Source organism: Buteo buteo, chromosome 16, assembly GCF_964188355.1.
Source record: "Buteo buteo chromosome 16, bButBut1.hap1.1, whole genome shotgun sequence".
Lineage (NCBI taxonomy): Eukaryota > Metazoa > Chordata > Aves > Accipitriformes > Accipitridae > Buteo > Buteo buteo.
The window spans coordinates 24,820,111-24,840,960 of NC_134186.1; the positions used below are offsets into that span (position 1 = coordinate 24,820,111).

At 41.4% G+C, this 20,850-nt stretch overlaps 1 protein-coding gene across 1 annotated transcript; it reads left to right on the forward strand.

Moving 5' to 3' along the window:
* The first annotated feature begins 876 nt into the window (after nt 1–876).
* Nucleotides 877–16,659, forward strand: SLC5A12 (solute carrier family 5 member 12). Its single transcript, XM_075047105.1, has 15 exons — nt 877–1,233; nt 3,321–3,386; nt 4,676–4,727; nt 6,032–6,099; nt 7,172–7,326; nt 8,995–9,135; nt 9,997–10,126; nt 10,469–10,557; nt 11,786–11,898; nt 13,113–13,180; nt 13,510–13,596; nt 14,266–14,444; nt 14,657–14,760; nt 15,007–15,128; nt 16,501–16,659. Exons 1-15 carry the CDS (start codon nt 877–879, stop codon nt 16,657–16,659), a joined length of 1,890 nt encoding a protein of 629 aa, XP_074903206.1.
* Nucleotides 16,660–20,850: the final 4,191 nt, after the last annotated feature.

Sequence of the window (20,850 nt, forward strand, 5' to 3'; positions counted from 1 at the left end):
ACCAAGTTGTACATAGATAAATAGAATAAGCCACCTCTCACACGAACCCATATAAGCTACAAGGAAAATTGCTGTCGGTGGCCAGTGAAAAATCAGTTTCTAACTGAATGTCATCCTCAAAAAGTGTAGCACGACCTGCACCTCTGCTCACGCGGAGATGCCCGGGGTTCCCAAACACACCAGGGCTGGGCTACGGTGGCGGGGGAAAGCACCGCAGCTACTTTTAACCAGTAAAGGCTCCGGTTCTTTAAGGCAGCCTTAACTTCCAGAGGGTTTACCAACGAGCACACTTAGACCATCAAAGGAGAATTCTGAACCCCATCGCTGATGTTCAAGTTTAGATTTTAAGCATACGAGGGAATTGCTCCTCTGAAAACAAACTCATCAGTGAGGTCGTAGGTCCGTACGCTGAGCTTTCCTTCATTTCACTCGCCTTTATTTATTTCTTTATTGCTTTCATATTATTATTTAAAAATGCTGAGAGGTTAGAAAAGAGTCAGATCAAGTCAATGTGTCAGGCTAATGTTTAACCTTAAATTAAAACCTCCCAGATAAAAAGGGAGTGTACTACAGATCTCACAGCTAAGTCCCCTGCTCCAGCCTGCCTGACAGAAGCATCAGTAGCACTAGGGTCTAAGTGCATTCAGCACCTTCCTAACTCATCCTTAGCTATTTTTTTTTTTCCTCCTTAGAAGTGAACTGGATTAAAAAAAAAAAAAAAGAAAAAGTCTCCTAGCTGAATAGTCTTTCTGTGTATTATTTGTCATTGATGAGCTACAGATAAGCTTCAACTTTGCTGTCGACTGAGCTAACTGGTTCAGAGCAACAGCTACAGAAAACCAGAATCCTCCATCAGAGAATTGTCCAACTGGTGCTATGTCAAACTTTGTAGCTCCAGAAGTCAAAAAATTTGTGGCTTGGGACTATGTTGTTTTTGCAGCACTATTTTTAGTATGTGCTAGCATTGGAGTCTTTTTTGCTGTTAAAGAGAGGAAAAAGAAAACCTCAAAGGAATTTTTGGTGGGTGGTAAGCAGATGACATGTGGACCAATCGCTTTTTCTCTCACAACAAGTTTCATGTCAGCAGTAACTGTTCTGGGGACACCCTCCGAAGTTTATCGCTATGGGGCATCCTTCGTGCTATTCTTTCTTTCGTATGCGCTTGTCATCATTTTTACTGCTGAACTTTTTCTACCTGTATTTTACAGATCTGGCATTACAAGCACTTATGAGGTAAGTAAAAATTATTGCACTATTCTAACATAAAAGTCAGTATCATGCATATAGATATTTTTAGAGAAAAATCTCTGACAGAAGACTTTCTGCAGTGTTTTACAGAACAAGTCTATTGATACCTTAATTATTTTTAGAAACGGGTTGCGTTATTCAAACTTGTTATTTATATTGTGTAAGTTAAAAACACAAATTAAGGGTCAGAGCACCTGTTATGCATATATGGCAAAGACAGGATACAGGTTTACACAACAGCACCAAATTAAGTTACAGCTGGAAAATATTTAAAGCACAACCAAATGCTTCTGATCTTACAAGTAACTATTCCACTCTGGTTTAGAGAGCAGGTATTAAAGACAGACTTTAAGAACAAAATTCAATAGTATCCCATTCAAACTTGGTGTAGATCTGGCAATTTGGTCCAATTGATTATAAAAGTGGACTATTTGATATCTAAAATCTGAGGTGGGAGGAAGGGATAAAGAGGGAGAAGATGGCAGGTCTCTCAAAAAAAAAAAAGTAGTCAGAGCTGGAGAATTAATTCACGGATTCTCTAGGAAATGAAATGAACGACCTCTGAATTTTCTGGAGGTTTTTGCCTGTCATTCCTCCTGGAACACATTATTTTCTTCATATGACAGTTCAGAATTTAAAAAAAAAAAATAAAAATCAGTAGTCCTCATGATGTTATTGTTCGGAGCACAGAGTGCAGCCCTTATCATCCGCACGCCCATAGGGCAGTTATTGAGCATTTGGGAATAGCCTTTCATTCACTTTAATCAACTGCCACAAATTTGGTTGCTCCTGTTTGTGGGCAGTTTCAACTAAGCAAGAATTGGATGAAGAAAGCCGCGTTAGTTTGCGAGGAGCTTCGTGATAACAGAAAGGCTGCTCATGTTCTGTAAGACCGAATACAAGGAGGGGCTTTGGTCAAACAGCTCTGCCTGGGTATTTAGAAATACTTCAGTTACAGGTTGGAAAAAAGCAAAATTGACCATCGATTCCCACTGCCACAAGTAACTGCATTTTCTAGCTGGTTTTGATGCAAGATCAGAGAATGAACTACTTCTCTCATCTGAACCACCGAAGGTGTCATTGTAGCCAGAGAGTCCCTTCAAGCTTGCTGGAAAGATGACTCTGCTGACTTCACGAATTTTTAGAAACAAGTCAAGTTACATAAATTAGCTATTTATTTGCATGGCAGACTGCAGGGCTTATGCAAGAGACACAAGAAAGAGGAACATGAACAAAATTAATAAGAAAGCAGCTGCTTTGGAAGTACTACGCCCAGAGACTCGTAAAAGAGAGAAGACTAGTACTGCCTGTGCCTGGTGTCTGCTGGGGAGCACACGGGACCACGGCCCGAGGAGAAAGCCAGCCCACCCAAGGCTGCGTGGGAGGCAGCCATGGAGTTAGCAACGCAGATTTAATTGTTTTGGTCAACTCTACAGAGAGACTCAGGCTTAAAAAACGGGCTTTTGGGGCTAGAGATCTACTCACCCCTGCAGTTGTGGGGTAATTGGGAACACCTCTCTCCATCCACCTGGAATTCCCCAAGAACCCCACTTGCCTCTCCACATTAATGCTGATGTGCAGATTTGGCTCTAGACTGAGACAGAGCCGGTGAGAAAGCCCGCTTAGCTCAAGCACTGTGAAACAATATGTTGCTGCTTCTCCACCTGCTCTACCACCACTTTTGTCACTCCAGGAGTTAAACCATGCTCTTTCTCCTAGACATGACCTCTAGTTTCCTCTTCATATAGTTGGAATATACTTTCACTTGAAGTTTAAATTTAATTTCCTTGCAGCCCTTGGGCTCTTCCAGTTATTCCCAATACAAAGCCGATACTGATCACTGCAACCCAACACATAACTTCAAGTACACGCTACCGACAGGAATATTTCTTAAATATAATTATTGCTATGTGTAATAACAAACATGCTCTCCTGCTCATTACTCATAGCAGCAGTGCCAGCTGCCAGTAATTTTACTTGCATCGCAAGCTGTTACTCAGGGAGAACAGAAGGTTAATAGCTGTGTCACAGATGCTACATGTGCAATTTACCGAGATTCCTCTTTTTCCTAGTATTTGGAGTTAAGATTTAACAAGATTGTCCGTCTTGCCGCAACATTGATCTACATCCTGCAGACGGTAGGAAGACACTGTCTCTTTGTTTATGCTAATTTCACTCAACATTTATTTTGACGGACTAGTCTCAGACTGTGCTTTTTTTATAATGAGATGTTTTAACGAGTACTCTTTTTTTCTTATTTTTTTCACTTGGACTGTGAATGTTAAAAAGAAAGAATGGTTGCTTTCCTAACTTTCTAGCTTGCTCCTGTTTAGGATTACAAATGCTTCTCAGATTCTTGGTCTCCTTAGGTTCCCTTGAAGCCTCTCTTGTTCCAAATGAGCAGATTCTGTCTTTCTTGAGAAGCTAGATGAGCTGTACTAGGTACATTTAGTTCACCAGTCACCCATTTACGACACCGGGGTGAGCCTGTCCCATCGCAAAGCAGCTGCACGTGGCAAGGGCTGCTCCCAGCGCCGGCTCCCAGGGACTAAGCCCCCAGCCCACGGGGCAGAAACCGCTGCCTGGGGTGTGCGGACCCCACAACTGCGTACTGCTCTGCATTACCATAACGCCCTGACCGGCCAGTCCACAGCCCTGGGTGCACAGCATAAATAACGCTCCTGCCTCTCGGATGGAGAGATTGAGCAGACACCAGCTTTACTTACCCCCCAAAGCACCACTTTACCACTACTACTGAACTTTACCTACTTACTTTACCAAAAGAAGCCAAACTTAAAGAGCCACCCAACGCATTATTGTAGACATCAAATAGCTTTTTTGCCCTTTGATTTAAAGCTTCACCAAATTTCTCAAAAGGCTACATTAGTTATGTATTTGATGGAAAGTCTTGGGACATTGGCAGACATTTCTTTCTACATTAATTCCATTTTATTAATTCCAAACCCTTTAGCAGTAGATTTGAATGCGTATTGGCTTCCAGGCTTTGTTTCTCCCTCAGTTCTGTCAGAACATACACGTGAAGGGCGCTGAGTCAGCTACTTTGAAAGGGATTGAATGGAACAAGGGAAGTTGAATTTCCAGGATTAACCCAAGTTATCTCTGCATCACGGTTCATGTTTTCCCGAGAGCTCCTCTTTCCATTTGACTAGGATATTTTTGTCATCTACTCATCTTAGCAATGGGTGAAATAAGTAATACCGAGACAGCCAATGGTCCTTCCAGCAGAAAAGAATTAAAGCAAAGATTTTTTATTTTGTAAAGGTTGAAACAGAAAAGCCATATACAATACAAGCTGATCTAAAGGAACCCCTAGATCTGGTATTTTGCTCTGAGCCCCACTCTAAATAGAAGCCTTATCACTGAGCATTCACATGCATGTTTTTTTCATGAACTTTTTCTCCTTCAGATCCTTTACACAGGAATAGTGGTTTATGCTCCATCACTGGCACTCAACCAAGGTGAGTTCCCATTCTGCACTACATGGCTACCCCAAATAATCACACCACAAGATTGTCAGAATAAAGTGAGGAAAATAGATGAAGAAGTCTAAAAAAAAAAAAAAAAAAAAAAAATTCCTCAAAAGTTGGGTAAGAAGATTTTTGCCTGCACGTCGTAGCTCTGCATTTTTGCCTCCCCAGATCCCTCTCACTCCAGTACATTAGCAGGAGCCTGGCGTTTGCCGTTCTGCTCTCCTTTGCACTCAGTAACCACCTGAAGAGGTTAGCAACGAACAATTTCTCAACGTCCTGACAAAGTTCACAGTACAAGCTGACGATCCAAGACCGTACTCTGTACTTTGATTCCCCCCTTCCCCATCTCCTGTGTTCAGGTTCCCATGGGCAGAACTCCACTTAGCTGGAGCCGCATGCTGTGCTGCTGTCTGTCCACACGCTTCTTTAATTAATCTTTGCAAATCAGGCGTACAGCATCCAGCATGATAGACGGGACTAGTAATTTTACTGCCACAGGGCATAAGGAATAGCATGGCCTAACTCCTCATTTCACCAAAATCGATAGGAAGAGAGTGAGAGGCTCTTTTCCTTGTTTGTCATCGGAATTGCATCCAGTTTGCCCAATCCCACCTCTGGCACAGCACTGAGCTTCCTTCCTCTGGAGCTCAACTGAATTTTATGTGACAGTTCATGTTCATTATTGGGCCATGGTAACTTTGCTAATAAAAGAACCATTACAAATAGATTTGCCTTCACAGACTATGCCTGGTGGGAGAGACTTCAATATAAGCCAAACCAAAATGTGTACATCTTGTGTAAAGTAACTTTAAGAATTAAAATGAACATGAAAAATTGTTTTAATGCAGCACATTTTAGCGTTAAACTGTTCCTAGTTGCAGGGAATGGAATTTAGTTTGGGGTTGGTTTTTTTTCTTCGGATTCTTTGGAAATCTCTGAAGAACTTGATTTCTCAAGAGAAAATTCTGGACTAAGAACAGAAGGAAAGCATTGCTTATAAAGCCGTGTCCCATAGGAATGACGTCTTTGTTTTGTGCAATTATACTTCTTACGTATTACTTATGCACACCATTCAAAGTTAGTTAAATACAATTTGCAAGAAAGCAGCAACGCAACATGGTATCTAGTAGTGTTAGGAAACCTGAGCAATCCAGCAAAGTGTCTAATAGACACAAGATTAATTTTAATAGTTACTCCCATCCTTCTAAGGCTAAAGGATCGTAGCTTTTCTGTTACCATCCAGATGATCTCCCTCCATTTTGCTAACCATTTGGTTTTCTTTGGTTTCACAGTCACTGGATTTGATCTCTGGGGCTCTGTAGTTGCAACAGGAATGGTCTGCACTTTCTATTGCACTCTGGTACGTAACAGGCATAACCGAACAGCTGGAACACAGATTGTTAATTCAACCATCCTTCATACACGACAGGCTATTGCAGAAGGGCGGCTTCTAAATGCAGTCCGAGTGACTGAAGTTTAAAGTAGGAGAACATAGAGATAAATTTCTTTTAGGCTCTGTGGTATAACTAAGTCTATTTGGAGAAAAAAAAATATTTCCTCTCAAATCCTCTGCTGTACGTTTCAAGGCTTAAACCCAACAGCTTGAGGCAGTGTCCAGATAAAGAGGCGATAACCTTCCCCTGCCACACTAAATCTTTTGAAAAGACTATTCTTGTTATCTTTTACAAGTTACAGACTGAAAAAACATTGTAATGAAAAATGTGCCTCTGGTGTCAGCCCAGATCAAGAACAGAGTGATAAAAGCTAGGAAGGACAAGCAACAGGTCAGAGAGAGCTCTGCTTCTGGGTGGAAGCAACACGAGACCCCAGATTACAAAAAAGCTGAACATCGCAGTGGAACTGGCAGAGCCCTGGGGCTCAGGACACAACCTAGTTTCTGTTCTCATTACCACTAAGGATTTTTTTTTCAATATTGCAGTCCACCCTCGTTGAAAACACTTATTATGTTGCTCTAGTGCAGATTTGATCAAATATAAAAGTAGCTATGGAGAAAGCCGAAGTGCAAACTTTCTGGAGCTAGTTTTCTGCGTTAGGCTAATTGTGGACACTGTGGCTCTGAGAACTGTACAGAGTGCTATGGGAAGTACAAACAGGCCAGCTTGTATTCCCTAAGCTTTTGATCCACACCGTGATATATCCTTCAAATGCATATAAAGGAGGCAGAAAAAAAAAAAAAAAGCATTTAACCGGAGGTCAAATATTCTCATATGACTGTGGACAAACCATTTAGGCTGTGTCATTTTCTGACCTGCAAAAATACAACCTTCATGGGAGAATACAAAGCAAAGTCCTGATTTGCTAGATGCTATACATACAGCTCACGAGCTCCCAAAATAAGGGGTCTTTCTACCTTTTGCTGTACTTGAACAAGAGGAAAGAAGATGAGAGCATGGAGTTTCTGTTTGTTTTAGGGAGGATTAAAAGCTGTTGTCTGGACAGATGCATTTCAAATGATTGTCATGGTGGTTGGCTTCGTGACGGTTTTGATTCGAGGAACTACTCTGAACGGTGGATCGACCAAGGTCTGGGAAGTTGCCTATGAAGGATCACGACTAAACATATTTGAGTAAGAAACAAATGGTGCAAAACTTTTCTTTTTGTATATTTAGAGTTTAGAAATCTATCGTGGTTTAACCCCAGCTGGCAACTAAGCACCACACAGCTGCTCACTCACTCCCCCCCACTCAGTGGGATGCGGGAGAGAATTGGGGAGAAAAAAAAGTAAATCTCGTAGGTTGAGATAAAGGCAGTTTAACAGGACAGAAAGGAAGAAAATAATAATAATGATAATAATATGACAATACTAAAAATATTAAAAGAATTGGAATATCCAAACCAAGTGATGCAGAATACAATTTCTCACCACTCCCTGACTGATGCCCAGTTAGCTTCCAAGCAGGAATCCATCCCTCCCGGCCAACTCCCCCCAGTTTATATACTGGGAGTGATGTCACATGGTATGGAATATCCCTTTGGCCAGTTTGGGTCAGCCGCCCTGGCTGTGTCCCCTCCCAACTCCTTGTGCCCCTCCAGCCTTCTTGCTGGCTGCACATGAGAAGCTGAAAAATCCTTGATTTGGTATAAACACTACTTAGCAACAACCAAAAACATCAGTGTGTTATCAACATTCTTCTCATCCTAAATCCAAAACATAACACTATACCAGCTACTAGCTAAAGAAAATTAACTCTATCCCAGCTAAAACCAGGACAAAACCCTACCCTCAATAAGCCAAAAATACTCAGACATGTTATTATACTACCAGTGAACAACCTCGGTGACTCAGAGAAGTCCACTCCCTATTTCTTCAGTTCCTGGGAATGCAGTTAACCTTCAGGAGAGCTTAACTCCTCTTTCTGTCACCCTCTTGGAAGAAATCAAAGCCCTGCTGAACCGAAAGGGAGCTTTGCCATTTTTCTTGGTGTAGTTACAAACACAGCCCGATTATTCCTTCCAACTGTATTTATCTTTCCTTTTCTGTTCATAAAACTGGGACTTTAAGTACACTCACCACAGCAGCTAGCAATGGTGCACCAGTGCACTGGGACAGCAAACTGGCCTTCCTTTGGCTGTTTGTGGCATTGACTGAAAAGTTCATTGATCAAGGCAAGTCACTGACAGAATCTAGCAGCAAGCTCAAATGTTATCTGCTATACCTATCAAGATTAGCAGAATTGCAAAGATGACAGATGCAAGACAGAAAGATGTGCTTGTACTGGTTAGAATTACTGAGTAATGAAATTTCATTGTAAAAAAAAAAAAAAATGATACTACTACACCTGAAGCAATTTCTTGTAAAGGAAATAACACGTCATGATGATGTAATTAAGAGCTTGGAGAATTTTTAGAGTTTAGTAAGTGGCTTTGTTCCTTGCAGAGGACGGGGTCCCAGGCAGGATGGCTTGCAGGTCTGTTGCTGCAATATGACACAGATCTGAAATCAGAGCATAAGCAGCCTTATAAGTGTGATTTATCGCAATTAATTGGTCCTCGACTGACTCTGCATAATATATGTTTAACCTGACTTGATACTAATGTGTTCCAATATAAAAGTAAAAAAACCCCTTCCAAACCTAAACACATTAATAGTTGTCTGTGCTGGAAAACAGTATTACCAATGCAGTGCTTCTGATTCAGAGAGTAGGACATAGCAGATACTTCTGAAAAATCACCTACCTCTTGCTAAATAAATGCGTGTTTAAAGTGAACTGAATTGCTTCTTTCTCTCTTCTAGCTTCGATGTCGATCCTTTGAGACGACATACCTTTTGGACAATTGTTATTGGGGGAACATTTACATGGCTAGGGATCTATGGAGTTAATCAGTCCACAATACAGAGATGCATTTCTTGCAAATCGGAAAAACATGCTAAACTGTAAGTTACCTGTCATTAACCTATTCTAGTAATCAAATATACTGTCGTGGAATTACACTAAGTTTGTCAGTTATGTTAAATATCGGGATCCCATTGGGTAGTAGCAGGCTAATTTTGCTCTGCTGGTCTTACTCCCTCTGGCCCTAAATGACATAAATAAATGCAGAAAGAAAAACAGGTAGCTATCTATCTCTTGCAGTTTAGAAATTTGGGGTCAGGCTGCCAAACTTATCCTCAGAAGCAGAGTATGGAAAAGATGCCCACACAGAAGTTGTGCTATCTACAGCTTTATTGGAAAATGTATTTATTGGAATTGTATTTATGTTGTATTGCATTAAAAGCAGTTATTGATTTAATGGAGCACTACAGTACAAGGTATTATTTAAATGAAATTAAATCAATAAATAATCACACTCATTTTTCTGGAGGTCATGACAGATTATATGAATTTATCCTGTGGAAAATTCAGTCTCTGAAAAACGTTTGGAAGTCACAACAGCGAGGACATCACTAGTAACAAGTTCTGAAAGACTTTCAGGTCTCAGTAGCACAGCTCTGAACTGGCCCTAGCAAGAGACTTTGCGTAAGGTGACATCCAAACACGACGTAGGGTATATAAAACCCGGCAGCTCTCAGGAACTCCGGGATCACTGAACCGCAGCCACACAACCTCCCCAGCAGCTGCTGTCACCCACATCCATTCCATGGACTAGTGAAAAATAACATTGCAGCCACGACAGAATCCATGAATTGTATAGCTAGCTTTGATTAAGGTGTCTCCCCCCAAAATTAGAAATAAAAATAGAAAAGCTGTTACAAGTTACTTATCTTGTATTAAACAGTTTCTCTCCTTTGTTCTAGGGCACTTTACCTGAATTTATTGGGACTTTGGACAGTTCTGGTGTGTGCGGTATTTTGTGGTTTGGTGATGTACACTCATTACAAGAGTTGTGATCCTTGGACTGCCGATTTCATTTCAGCACCTGACCAGGTACAGATACCCATTACTATAATTCGGAGCTGCTTTGGGCCCAGACATAGCACTTATAGAGACAGTTTAAGTTTTGTGGGATGCTTTACGTCCTTTCAGCGCTCAGGCACTAAGGTGGTTGCCAAATCAGGGCTAGAGTATACCTATTCGGCACTCCTGCAGTATTAATCCGATTGACCACTTCTGCCAAACGACATCCCCTTTGCTCAAAATCTGACACCCCTCGTCAGTTGGAACAAAACCAGAATTTAGCAACGTGCTCCGAAGCAGCTAATTCTCTTCCATTACCCAGGAAAACCTTAACTAATTGCTCGTGTTGCTCTTGTGCTCCTTCTACCCCAGCTCATGCCATATTTTGTTATGGACATTTTTTCTTCGATGCCAGGAGTCCCGGGACTGTTTGTTGCCTGTGCATTCAGCGGAACGCTAAGGTCTGTGAACCTGAAATGACATTTTAGCTGCGTACCATTAATTTCTTGAGGACCCAGAATGATATTATAGCATGAAACCCTAAGAAAAAGCCCAGCTGTTTTTCTTAGCACGTTCTAGGAAGAAGCAGTAGTGCTTCGTAGAGTTACATTATATTTATGCCAAAGTCTAGCTCCACTTCTCCAGTATGTTTTTAACCCAAATACATTTTAGAATAACATTATGAACACAGTCAAAAGGGTATAAAAGCTGAAGAAACACCCGTTCTCTTTGTAAAAGAGTTCAGCTTCCTGAAATACCTTTGGAGCTGCTCGTGGTGAAATTGCCTTTACTCAACCCGACAGCCACAATACCATAGTTCGGGACAGAGAGCTTCTCAAGAAGTCTATCTGCACATGAAACTGCGTTAGACTAGGAAAAGACATGGCTGCATAGAGAAGTTTCGGAAACTGTGCTGCATGTTATTGTAGGTTCTACCTCTACAGGCCAAACATCAATACTTCCTAGGACATTAGAAAGAGAGAAGATTCAAGTTCACAGTGACATTATTCAAATGCCATAGAGTCAATCTCCAACAGGCTCTTTCTAAAGACTCTTATCTGTAGAAAAAGCAAGAAAGTGCTATCAAAACAGGGGAAAAAAATAAAAGAACCCCCCGCATAACATAAAAGGCACTGGCTGCTCCTGACAGGAGACTAAAAGAACACAGTTAAGGGCACCGAGTACCAAATACTGTGCTGTAGGTATTGACACTGCCACATTGTCACAACAAATTCACGGGGATCGTATTCACCAAATATGGGTTAACTCACCTACCTAACAGTCAGACTATTCCCATTCTGTATTTTTCAGTTATGAGAGAAAACAGAAGAGGCATTTTGTGGAGGAACAGGGTATCCCTAGTGGTCACTGCACATCCTTTAACTTGTAAGGGAGTAATATCTTTATTCTGGAACATGTCTATATTTTGAAGGTCTTTGCAGCTTGGTAAACTGAGGGGTCAATTAGGACGAGTTCCTATCTTGTTCTGTGCCAGTGTGAAGCAGGGCCCCTCGCAATTGCAGAAGAAACAGAAACCTCACCTGCATCAGCAGCGTACGTGAAGAATACTCTTCAAGAACTGTACATTTTATAGTATTAGTGCTGAACAAGAGGCAGCATTTCTCTATAAATACAACTTTCTTTCAGATTACATTGCTTCCTATTTAACATTTTTCTCCATTTCTACAGCACGGTAGCTGCCAGCATCAACGCTTTAGCAACTGTTACCTTTGAAGACTTGGTCAAGAAATGTTTCCCAAACCTCTCCGAGAAGATAAGCACGTGGATCAGCAAAGGCTTATGTAGGTACCTCAGGTGGGATCCATTTGTTTAACAGCAAAGATGTCCATCCCCCCAGCTGCAATTACTACAGGAGAAAACAGGGCAGAATTTTATATACTTGAAGCCTTGAGAATCTCAGACTCTCAATTGACTTGGAGAACAGTTCTGTGAGTGGTGAAGAGCGCTGTCTAAGGACGCTACTTCAGAAACACACTTGTGCTTTGGAAACCTCCGCAGGAGCATAACCCTTTATAAAAAACTCTAAGGATGAATGTCAGCATGACACTTCAGTAAAATTAAGCATGTGCCCTATATGGTGCACTACCCAAAATCCTTTGAAAAGTTTTGTCTACTGAAAATACTGGGGAACACTCTGGGATCTTCTTTACAATACAGAAAGAATATCAATGTAGTTATTACCACATTACTCTATAGTAGTATTACTAAATATTATTATTTTATAGTAGTACGACAAGACACTTCTATTCAAAATTAGAGTATCACATAAGCAGATTGTTCAGTTTTTCAGAGAAAAAATGTAAAAAAGACAAATGAAAAAGCAACCATCAAAATATGAAATGTGTCCAAAGGGATTTGAATTTTTTACGAGTATTGCAGTAATACCATAACCCTTTTATAAGTATTGTAATAATATCATAACCATTTGTTGATGTTGGCAAAGATCGCAGAAGAGCCAAACCAATACTTTCTCTGTAACCACCTCCAACCTTCTCTGTTCCTGCTTTTCCACTTACTACTCAATTCCTGCACTCAGGACCTAGAAAGATCATTTTTACCTCTGAAACCAAGGTGTGCTAGCACAGAAGATGAGTTTTGGTTGGCTTTCCTCAAGACTACTACATGCAGAGTTTTGCCTACCACAAAGTTCAAACTGGTGTCAAAGGAAGAAAGCCGTGCTGTTTATCATTGCTCAATTAATCCATTAGATTATTTTAAAAGTGTTATTTAAAGGCAACAGAAACATTTCTACATGAGGCATAACTTCTAAATTAATTTCATTGCTACGTTCCGCTTCATAAGAAAAAACAACCAACCAAAAACCCAACAAGACTTCATGCAAGATGCTGGAGCTGGGCGCTTAATGGTTTGCTTTAAGCATCAAAGCCCAGAGTGCAAATTCCTCCATCCTGCCCGCTCCCTTCAGACTAAATGAACTCGAAATCGCCCACACTATTAACGAGCACTGACAACCTCGCTGCCTGATCTTTTCCAGGTATATTATATGGCGTCCTGTGCACTTCGATGGCTGTGGCAGCATCGCTGCTGGGAGGAGTTGTGCAGGTATCTCTTGCTTCAGAAATGCGATGCACTGACCAAATAATGCTGACAGCCCTGGGGACTGCTAGATTACCCGGACAATTCCTGCGGATGCTCTGCTGAGAGGAGCAACTAGGAAAAAAAAAAAAAAAAATCATAAATCTCCCAACTCCTTCACTACTTGCTCACTGCCGGGAACAACACTGAGTGTGATTCACTCTAGTTGTGCACTGAAATCACTGTTGGTCCCTTCTCCCCCACCATTTCCCACTAAAATTACAGACCGACACCAGAACGGCGCACGCTCCCTCCAGCTGCTGCACTAAGCTCCTGTCTCTTCTCTGCATCCGCAGGCTTCCCTCTCCATCCATGGGATGTGTGGGGGGCCCATGCTGGGATTATTTACCCTGGGAATTGTGTTCCCTTGTGCTAACTGGAAGGTAAGAAAAAAAAAAACCAACCCTGACCTAAAAGAAAATCTCTTGGTGGTGTTTGGTTAAAACTTCATCTTGAAAATTGTTCGGATTTTTTAGGTTTAGTCTCTGGGCTGCTTTTCAGATTTAGAGCCTGAGAAGTCCAAGATCTGCTAGAGGTCCCTTTTCACTGTCTGAATTTATCCCGTTTGAATTTAACTCTACCCAATTGTGGAATAATCGGTGATTAGATCCACATGAGGGTTGTTCTTTTTTTTAAAATTATTTTTATTTCTGAGTTTCTTCTCTTTCATTAAAAAGAAAAAAAAAATTCAATAGTCGCCCCTGCCTATATTTACCTTGGGACGCACAGAATGATTTCAATTGCTCTGCCCCTGATAACTTAGGCAAAACACAACATGAGCTCATTTCATATCGCCCCATGAGCGGTCCCATCACATTTACCCAGAAGTAGAACTAAACTCCGTATTGCAGTTTTGATCATCACAGTTTTGCTTCAACTTTTATTACCAGAGGGCAATAAATCACCATTTTATACTTGGGCTGAGAGAGAACAGAGTTGATTTACAGCGATAGACCCCGTAACCAGTCATCACCTACGCCTGCCTAATTCACGTTTTCAGAGAAGCACTTCCCACCCATCGCCTTTAACAGCCTCTCTCTATACCTGCCAAGGGTGCCATCGGAGGCCTCTTAACTGGGATCACCTTAGCTTTTTGGGCTGGTACCGGCTCTTTCATTTACCCCGCCCCACCGACAAAGTCCATTCCTCTGCAACTCTCGACTCTCAACTGCACGCTGGCTAACAGCACCGAGGCGCTGACGACGGCGGCGACGACGGCAGCTCCCGACAGGTATTTCTTTTCCTTGTCGTTACCGCTTCAGCCTGCGTTTTGGCACAGCGCGCAGCCCGAGCCTGCGGCCGGTGCCCACCGAGGAGGCTGGGAGCACGGACCGCTGCAGCATCGTACGCCAACCGCAGTGAGCTGCGTTTTGCTGGCAGGGTTTGAGACAGCTTAAACGTACCCGTCGGTCAGCGCCAGCTGCTTTTGTCACCTCTTCGCAGGCCTTGGCTGGCAGATACCTGGTACTCCCTGTCCTACCTGTACTTCAGTGCCATCGGCTGCCTAGTCTGTGCCATCGCAGGGCTCTTGATAAGCTTTATAACAGGTTGGTGTTCTACATATATATGTATATACACACGCATATATATACTAAAAAAAAATAAATGCTTTTGCACAAGAAGCTGACTCAGCTATTAAGAGAGTTTTAAAGAATTCCTGCAAGCAGCTTGTGAGACACAGATTCGGGGGGAGCGGGATGCTCTGATCCCGCTCCCCCCACCTCACGGGTGAGGCTCCCAAAGCTCACGCCTACCTTTCCATAGACTTACATACCGTTATTTTCTCCTTTCAGGCCCTAGTAAAGGACAAGACATCCCACCAGTGTTAATTAAGCCAGTCTGCAACCTGTTTTGCTTTTGGTCCGAAAGGCTCAAAGTTTTTCTCTGGTGCGGCGTGCAGCACGACAGCCTGGAGGTGAGTTCCCGAACCACCACCCCGAGAGCAGACGAGCTTTCGGCAATCGCGCTTTAAAGCTGTGCAAGGGATGCTACGTAGGCACCGCAGACTGGAAACGAGATCGGCCAAACCCCAACCCATGTTGGTCAGTAATAAGTTACCAATTTTCCCTGTTTGCGCAGCACACGGGGACTCGGGGGCTCCGGAGACGACCAGCCCTCGGGACGGCCAGCAGCCCGTGAAACGGGGACTGACCTCCCTCTCCCTGCCCTCCCCGCTCCAGCAGCTGAGCAGGGACAAAACCGCACTTTACACCCCAGAGAGGAGTTCACCGAGCTCCTGCGTCCTCCCACCGAGCGAAAAAACTTTAGCACTTACACATCCACGAAGCTCTCCTGCCATCCTCACCCTCAGAGCCGGTCCGTCAAGCAGAGCTGCAGCCGGGCTGCTCCTGCCCACCGCCTCCTCGGCAGAAAGAAGAGCAGCTTTTTCCCCAGGTGTCTCAGGGCTTCGTAGCTCGTTAACAAGCCATAAAGAACGAGCACCTCATTTTCTTGCATTGCTGTTAACAGTTTGCAGAGAAACAACATTGCCGCATCTTAGCGGAATCGGCTAGGTTTATAAAAGGGACATAAAGCAATATGTACGTTTTCAGCTCCTTCAGAGTACTCTATAGTTACCTTTAAACCTTGAAAGTAATCTTTCAGCTGCAAGGCTCACAGTATTTGGCAATAACGTAGAAACTATCCTTCCACCCAACTTGCATTAAATTTGGCATTGAAGTTAACGATCTAATTTGGAGAGCAGCTGTGGCTCTAGATTTGCTTCAGCTGTTTCACTTGGCTTTTAGGTGCTCAACACAGACTTCGTCTAGAACTTTTCTGGAGAAAAAAAAAATCACCTCTATAAAAGCAGTAAAAAAAGCCCCCCACATATGCATTTATCTCCTTGTATTGGCTTAAAATGTAGAACGACAACATCAATCAAGCAGTTGCAGTGTGAAGCCACTAAGACAAGCTGTAGGCCAGACAAAAAAACAATCCACTAAAATGTAGATAAATATGCGAATGAAAAACTAAATTTAAGTGATTGGGAATGCACTGAGGGCACATTTCAAGATTTTTACATGGACAAAGCAGTTTGAAAAGTTGTTTTTGTTGCTTTTGCCAAAGATTTTCCACGGGGAAATGAGAAAAATCAGTGGTTGTGTATGGAGGAGACACACGCTGAACTGTGGCTGTTTGTGGGTCTGAGAGTCATTTCGTGTAGTGAAGTAACTCCTCAGATTTGTAAGAAAGGATGTCAAAATTTCAAAATGCAATAAAATACCCTTTAAGCCAAGGAAAAAAGCAGTCTTCAAACTACTAGGGTATTTTCTTTCTTTTTTCAGGTGGACTTTGAAAAAAATCTGCATAAAGTTATTGCAAACGAAACTGGAACAGATGACACCTTCAAGAATAATATCAACAAAGAAAACAAACGCCAGTTCCCTGATTATAATCCTGAGGAAAATTCCTATACTAATATGAGCAGAGAAACTCGTCTCTAGAAGCCGAGGGACAAGGGACATTTAATCAAACTTTATTTCTCCAGCTTCAGAAACGAAGAGCTCTCTTTATCGCATTTACCAGCTTGTAGATGACCAAGAGGGAACGATTGCTCTCTATAGCAATAAAGGCCAGATTTTTATTTACGCATTTCAGGACAGACCTGGGAAATCATCGGAGAAGGGGGTTTTGGAAGCACTGCTTTTTCAGAAGAAATGTTTCATGAATCTTGTCGTGGAAGCTCCTGCTCGGAAGTAGCCACAACACGTCTCTATCACGTACTCTGTTCGGTAATTAGTCACTGAAGGGAAACGTGCAAAGGTGAACTTGAGATAAATCAAGACTTCGGAGAGGTTTCTGAGGTCTCTCACTCAGTTGAGACTGTGAACTGCCCTCTGATAGAGGAATCCCCAGGGAGAGCGGGGAGGTCAGGCTGAGCTAGTCTCTGCCCATTCTTTGGTATCGCAAAAAGCCTCCTCACAGGAATGTTGTATAGACCGGACTGGTCTTTTAGTGACTGAGTTAATTGTGTTTGCTTCTTCTGCGGAACTAAGATTTCTTTATAATGTCTTTTGTAAAAGCTATAGGAGAGTAACAAATTTTACTTTGAATTCAGGATAGCTCTTTATCCGTGTTAGTCTTGGAAAGACATCCTTTCAGCTCAAAAAGATCCGCCTACTACCTTTATGCAATAAAGAAAATAAAACTACATTTGATGATGATGCCTCCTAATTGATAATCCACGCTGAACTTTGGAAAAAGGCACGTGACTAGGCAAAATAATCTGTCCAGTAAAATGTCTTGGAAGAAGGTACCTAGTCCACTAAGTGCTCTGTTTCAGTGAAACACATTTCCTCTAAAATTTGCCTGATGTAAATCAAACTCAATAGACCACGTCTCACCTTGATAATCTTCTGGATGTAGTTTTTTGGATGAATGTATTTGTTTTTAAACAAAACTCACAACTGAATGAAACCAACTGAATGAAGATATCAAAGATGACTCAGTTGTGGGTTATGGACCCAACTGATATTTAGCTCATATTGCTCTGAAGAACCCAGCTGTTGCTTTTGCTTTATCAGGACCATCTTTGTGATGTGGACTTAGGTCAGCCTGGTTCTTGAGGTTACTTCCGCTGTCTGTGTTCATGCCCTACCTCTGGGAACGGTCTCAGGATATTCAATCAGAGAACAGAAATAGCAGTCTGTAAAAGACACTGCCTTGCTTGCACAGGACAGTTGGTCAACAAACTGAGAGTTGAGTCAATATTTGTGTTAATCCCTTTTACACCACTTTTATAATCTCATAAAGCTCATATAATCTCATAAAAGCATACAGCTGAGTCTGGCCGGCAGCCTGTTGTCCCACGTGGCATGCTTTCTGGTCATGCTTCCATACTTGATATGGATATCAAGGCAGAGACGGAAACTCCGTAAATAATACTGTTGTATCATTTATATCGCATGGCCACACACATTATTGCTTAGGTTATATTAAGAAAGCCTAGCTATCATGCTTAAGATGTAAAATAATTCCAGAGTGGAAGTAGTTCAAAACATCAATGTGAAGCTACACAGTTAGATGTTGGACAAAAACCCCTCTCTACTGGTAGCTGGAGGATATCTGATTCAGAGACATCTAACTGTGAAAACAACCAAGTCTGCTCTGAATATTTCTTGAGACACTTACTTTTGCAGTATTCTTATGCTCTGCATGCTGCAAGATGCATAGTTTGCACTTTTCTGTATTTTTTCACAAGTTTAGCAACACCTTTGCGTTGGATTTGCTACAGACGTAGTATCCTTCCAAGTCCTTTGCCACAAAAGAGAATCTGAATTTGTCCATTCAGTGTCCAAAAAAGTGAGTTAGGTTGGCTACAATTGCATTCTCTCAAAATGCCTTTAGAGAAATATCCTGAAGAATTTCTCTTTAACTTCATACTTCTGGACCAGTTTTGTTTCAGCAAAAGCTGCTCATCGAGCCCAAGTGTTTTCTGTATTTGTAAAGGAGCCAGGCATTCCACAAGGTTTTACTAAGTCCAACACGTGGACTTACGTATGACGGCTAAAACGGTTAATCAGTAGTTCATTATTCAGTCTTCCACCAAGATTTAAGGATGTGACCTAGCAAACCTGGAATTCAGAAGAATTACCATTCTGATTAAATTTGAGGACAGTGTCATCTACAGTTATCTTATCTTCTTGTTTCATTTACTTCCTGAGCCATTAGATCCTTCTAGAAAAGAGCTAGCCTGTGCACTTGATTCGAAAAAATGAGATTAAGAAACTAGGAACATGTAAATTCTAAAACACGACCTTAAATTTAAGAAATTGTTACTCACTAGTGAAAGCAATAGACTGTAAATGATTGAAAATTTGAAAAGTGAATCTAGATGTGCCTTGAGACCACAATGAGTGAGTATTTAATTGTTAAAAGTGTCTGAGCCAAGTTTAACCCTTAAATTACTTCCTTACAATACTATGGTTTGAAGGCTCATGAGCACTCACTTTCCAAGTGTACAAATTTTTTTTTTTAATTAACTTTGAATATTTGGAATAACAAAGCTCAAAGCCTCTTTCAAAGATATCCAAGTTTATTACTGAAAAAATGCAATATTCAAATGTGTATGATACAGTAAGTAGTTGCATTTGTACATGTAAACCTTGATAAAGTAAACAGCATCTCAAAGACAAATTTATGCCAAAAGTGTCTTACAATAGTTAATCAGATCAACAACTTTTTCCTCAGTGAATTTTTTTAGTTCTGGGGTACATATCGGCTTGTAAAAGTAATCTTAAAACACAAAAGAAACCGAAAGCTGACATGCCAGAGGAATTTCTAGCTTGTAGTGCATAAAAGTCAATTTCTCTGAAACACTCTGTGGTAATCTTATTTTAAATACTACTTACAAAGCGTGGATTTATGAATAGAAAAAATAGTTGAAATTTTATTCTTATTCCTTACTTAGAAACCAAGTTGTATTTAAATATTACATAAATTTCAAATATATACACATTTTAAGAAATCTCTTACGATCATGATATTGCAAGTTAGCCAGGACTATCAGAGTAAAAAATGACTGAACTATGTTATTCAGTTAGATTTTACATGAGATTATTTCAAAGAACTGAAATTTCAGTGATACTACTCTAGGTAAAAATCAGAGCCAACAGTTTGGAAGATTTTTAATACAAAACTCTGAGCCATCTAAATAGAACACAAAATAAAAAGGTGATCTGAATTTTTTTTCATTATTAACAGAAAAATCGTCGTGTTCTCAGTGTTTAGAATCTCGTTAGCTTTAGACTGCATTGGGTTTAATCATAATTTCTCACCCAGTAGCATCCTAACAACTAGCTCACAGCAATAAGAATGAAAACTGCGGAGAACATAAAAGATTATAGAAGTTATGGCAAAAAGTTAGAACAAGCCAACAGAACTAACACAAGGTAATTTCCAGTGCAATGAAGAGGGAATATAGCATTAACATTTCAAGACTAAATCCCAGTCCTGGATTTTAAAAGTTCCTGTACAACATGGAATAGCGATTTCTCTGCAGTTCCTGGTTGTGCCGTTAGAACTTTGTGCTGCTGTGGTAACATTGTGCTATCATGATTATGCCAAAATCACGCCAATACAAATTTCTTGTAAATGTGGTTGCAACGTCAATAGGAGAGAAAAATTGTCAATATGAGCCTATTATATAAATTTAAAAACGCTAGGGTTGTGTAGGGTATTTAGGATGCATGTGCGCGTGTAGGGAGGGACATAAGGAGTGCAAATTTAGTGCTTTGGAACGCGGCTGAAAGGACAGATCCAGAAACGGGTGGCCTAACCGCACACGTAGATGCACGCCGCGCTTCCTCGCACCGCTCCGTCCAATGCATACCAACTTGTAAAAAGCACCAGACAAACTAGTATTTGTGCACTTTCTGCTTTGGCTGCTCAGTTAGGGACATCCAAAAAGAGCCTGTAAAAAGTTCCGCAGTTACAGAACTGCCCTGGAAGCTGGACTGTCAGCAAGAAGGCATCATTTAATAAAACACCAAGGATAAGTAAAGAATGAGCCAGAGGGGAAAAAGAAAAGGAGCAGGAGGGCTGCCACCATGCTCCAGCTTCAAACCCTTGTTTTGCAGAACCTGTCGGAGTTCTGGAGAAAAACTTGCTGAAGTGAAGAGGAAGGCCCTGCTTCC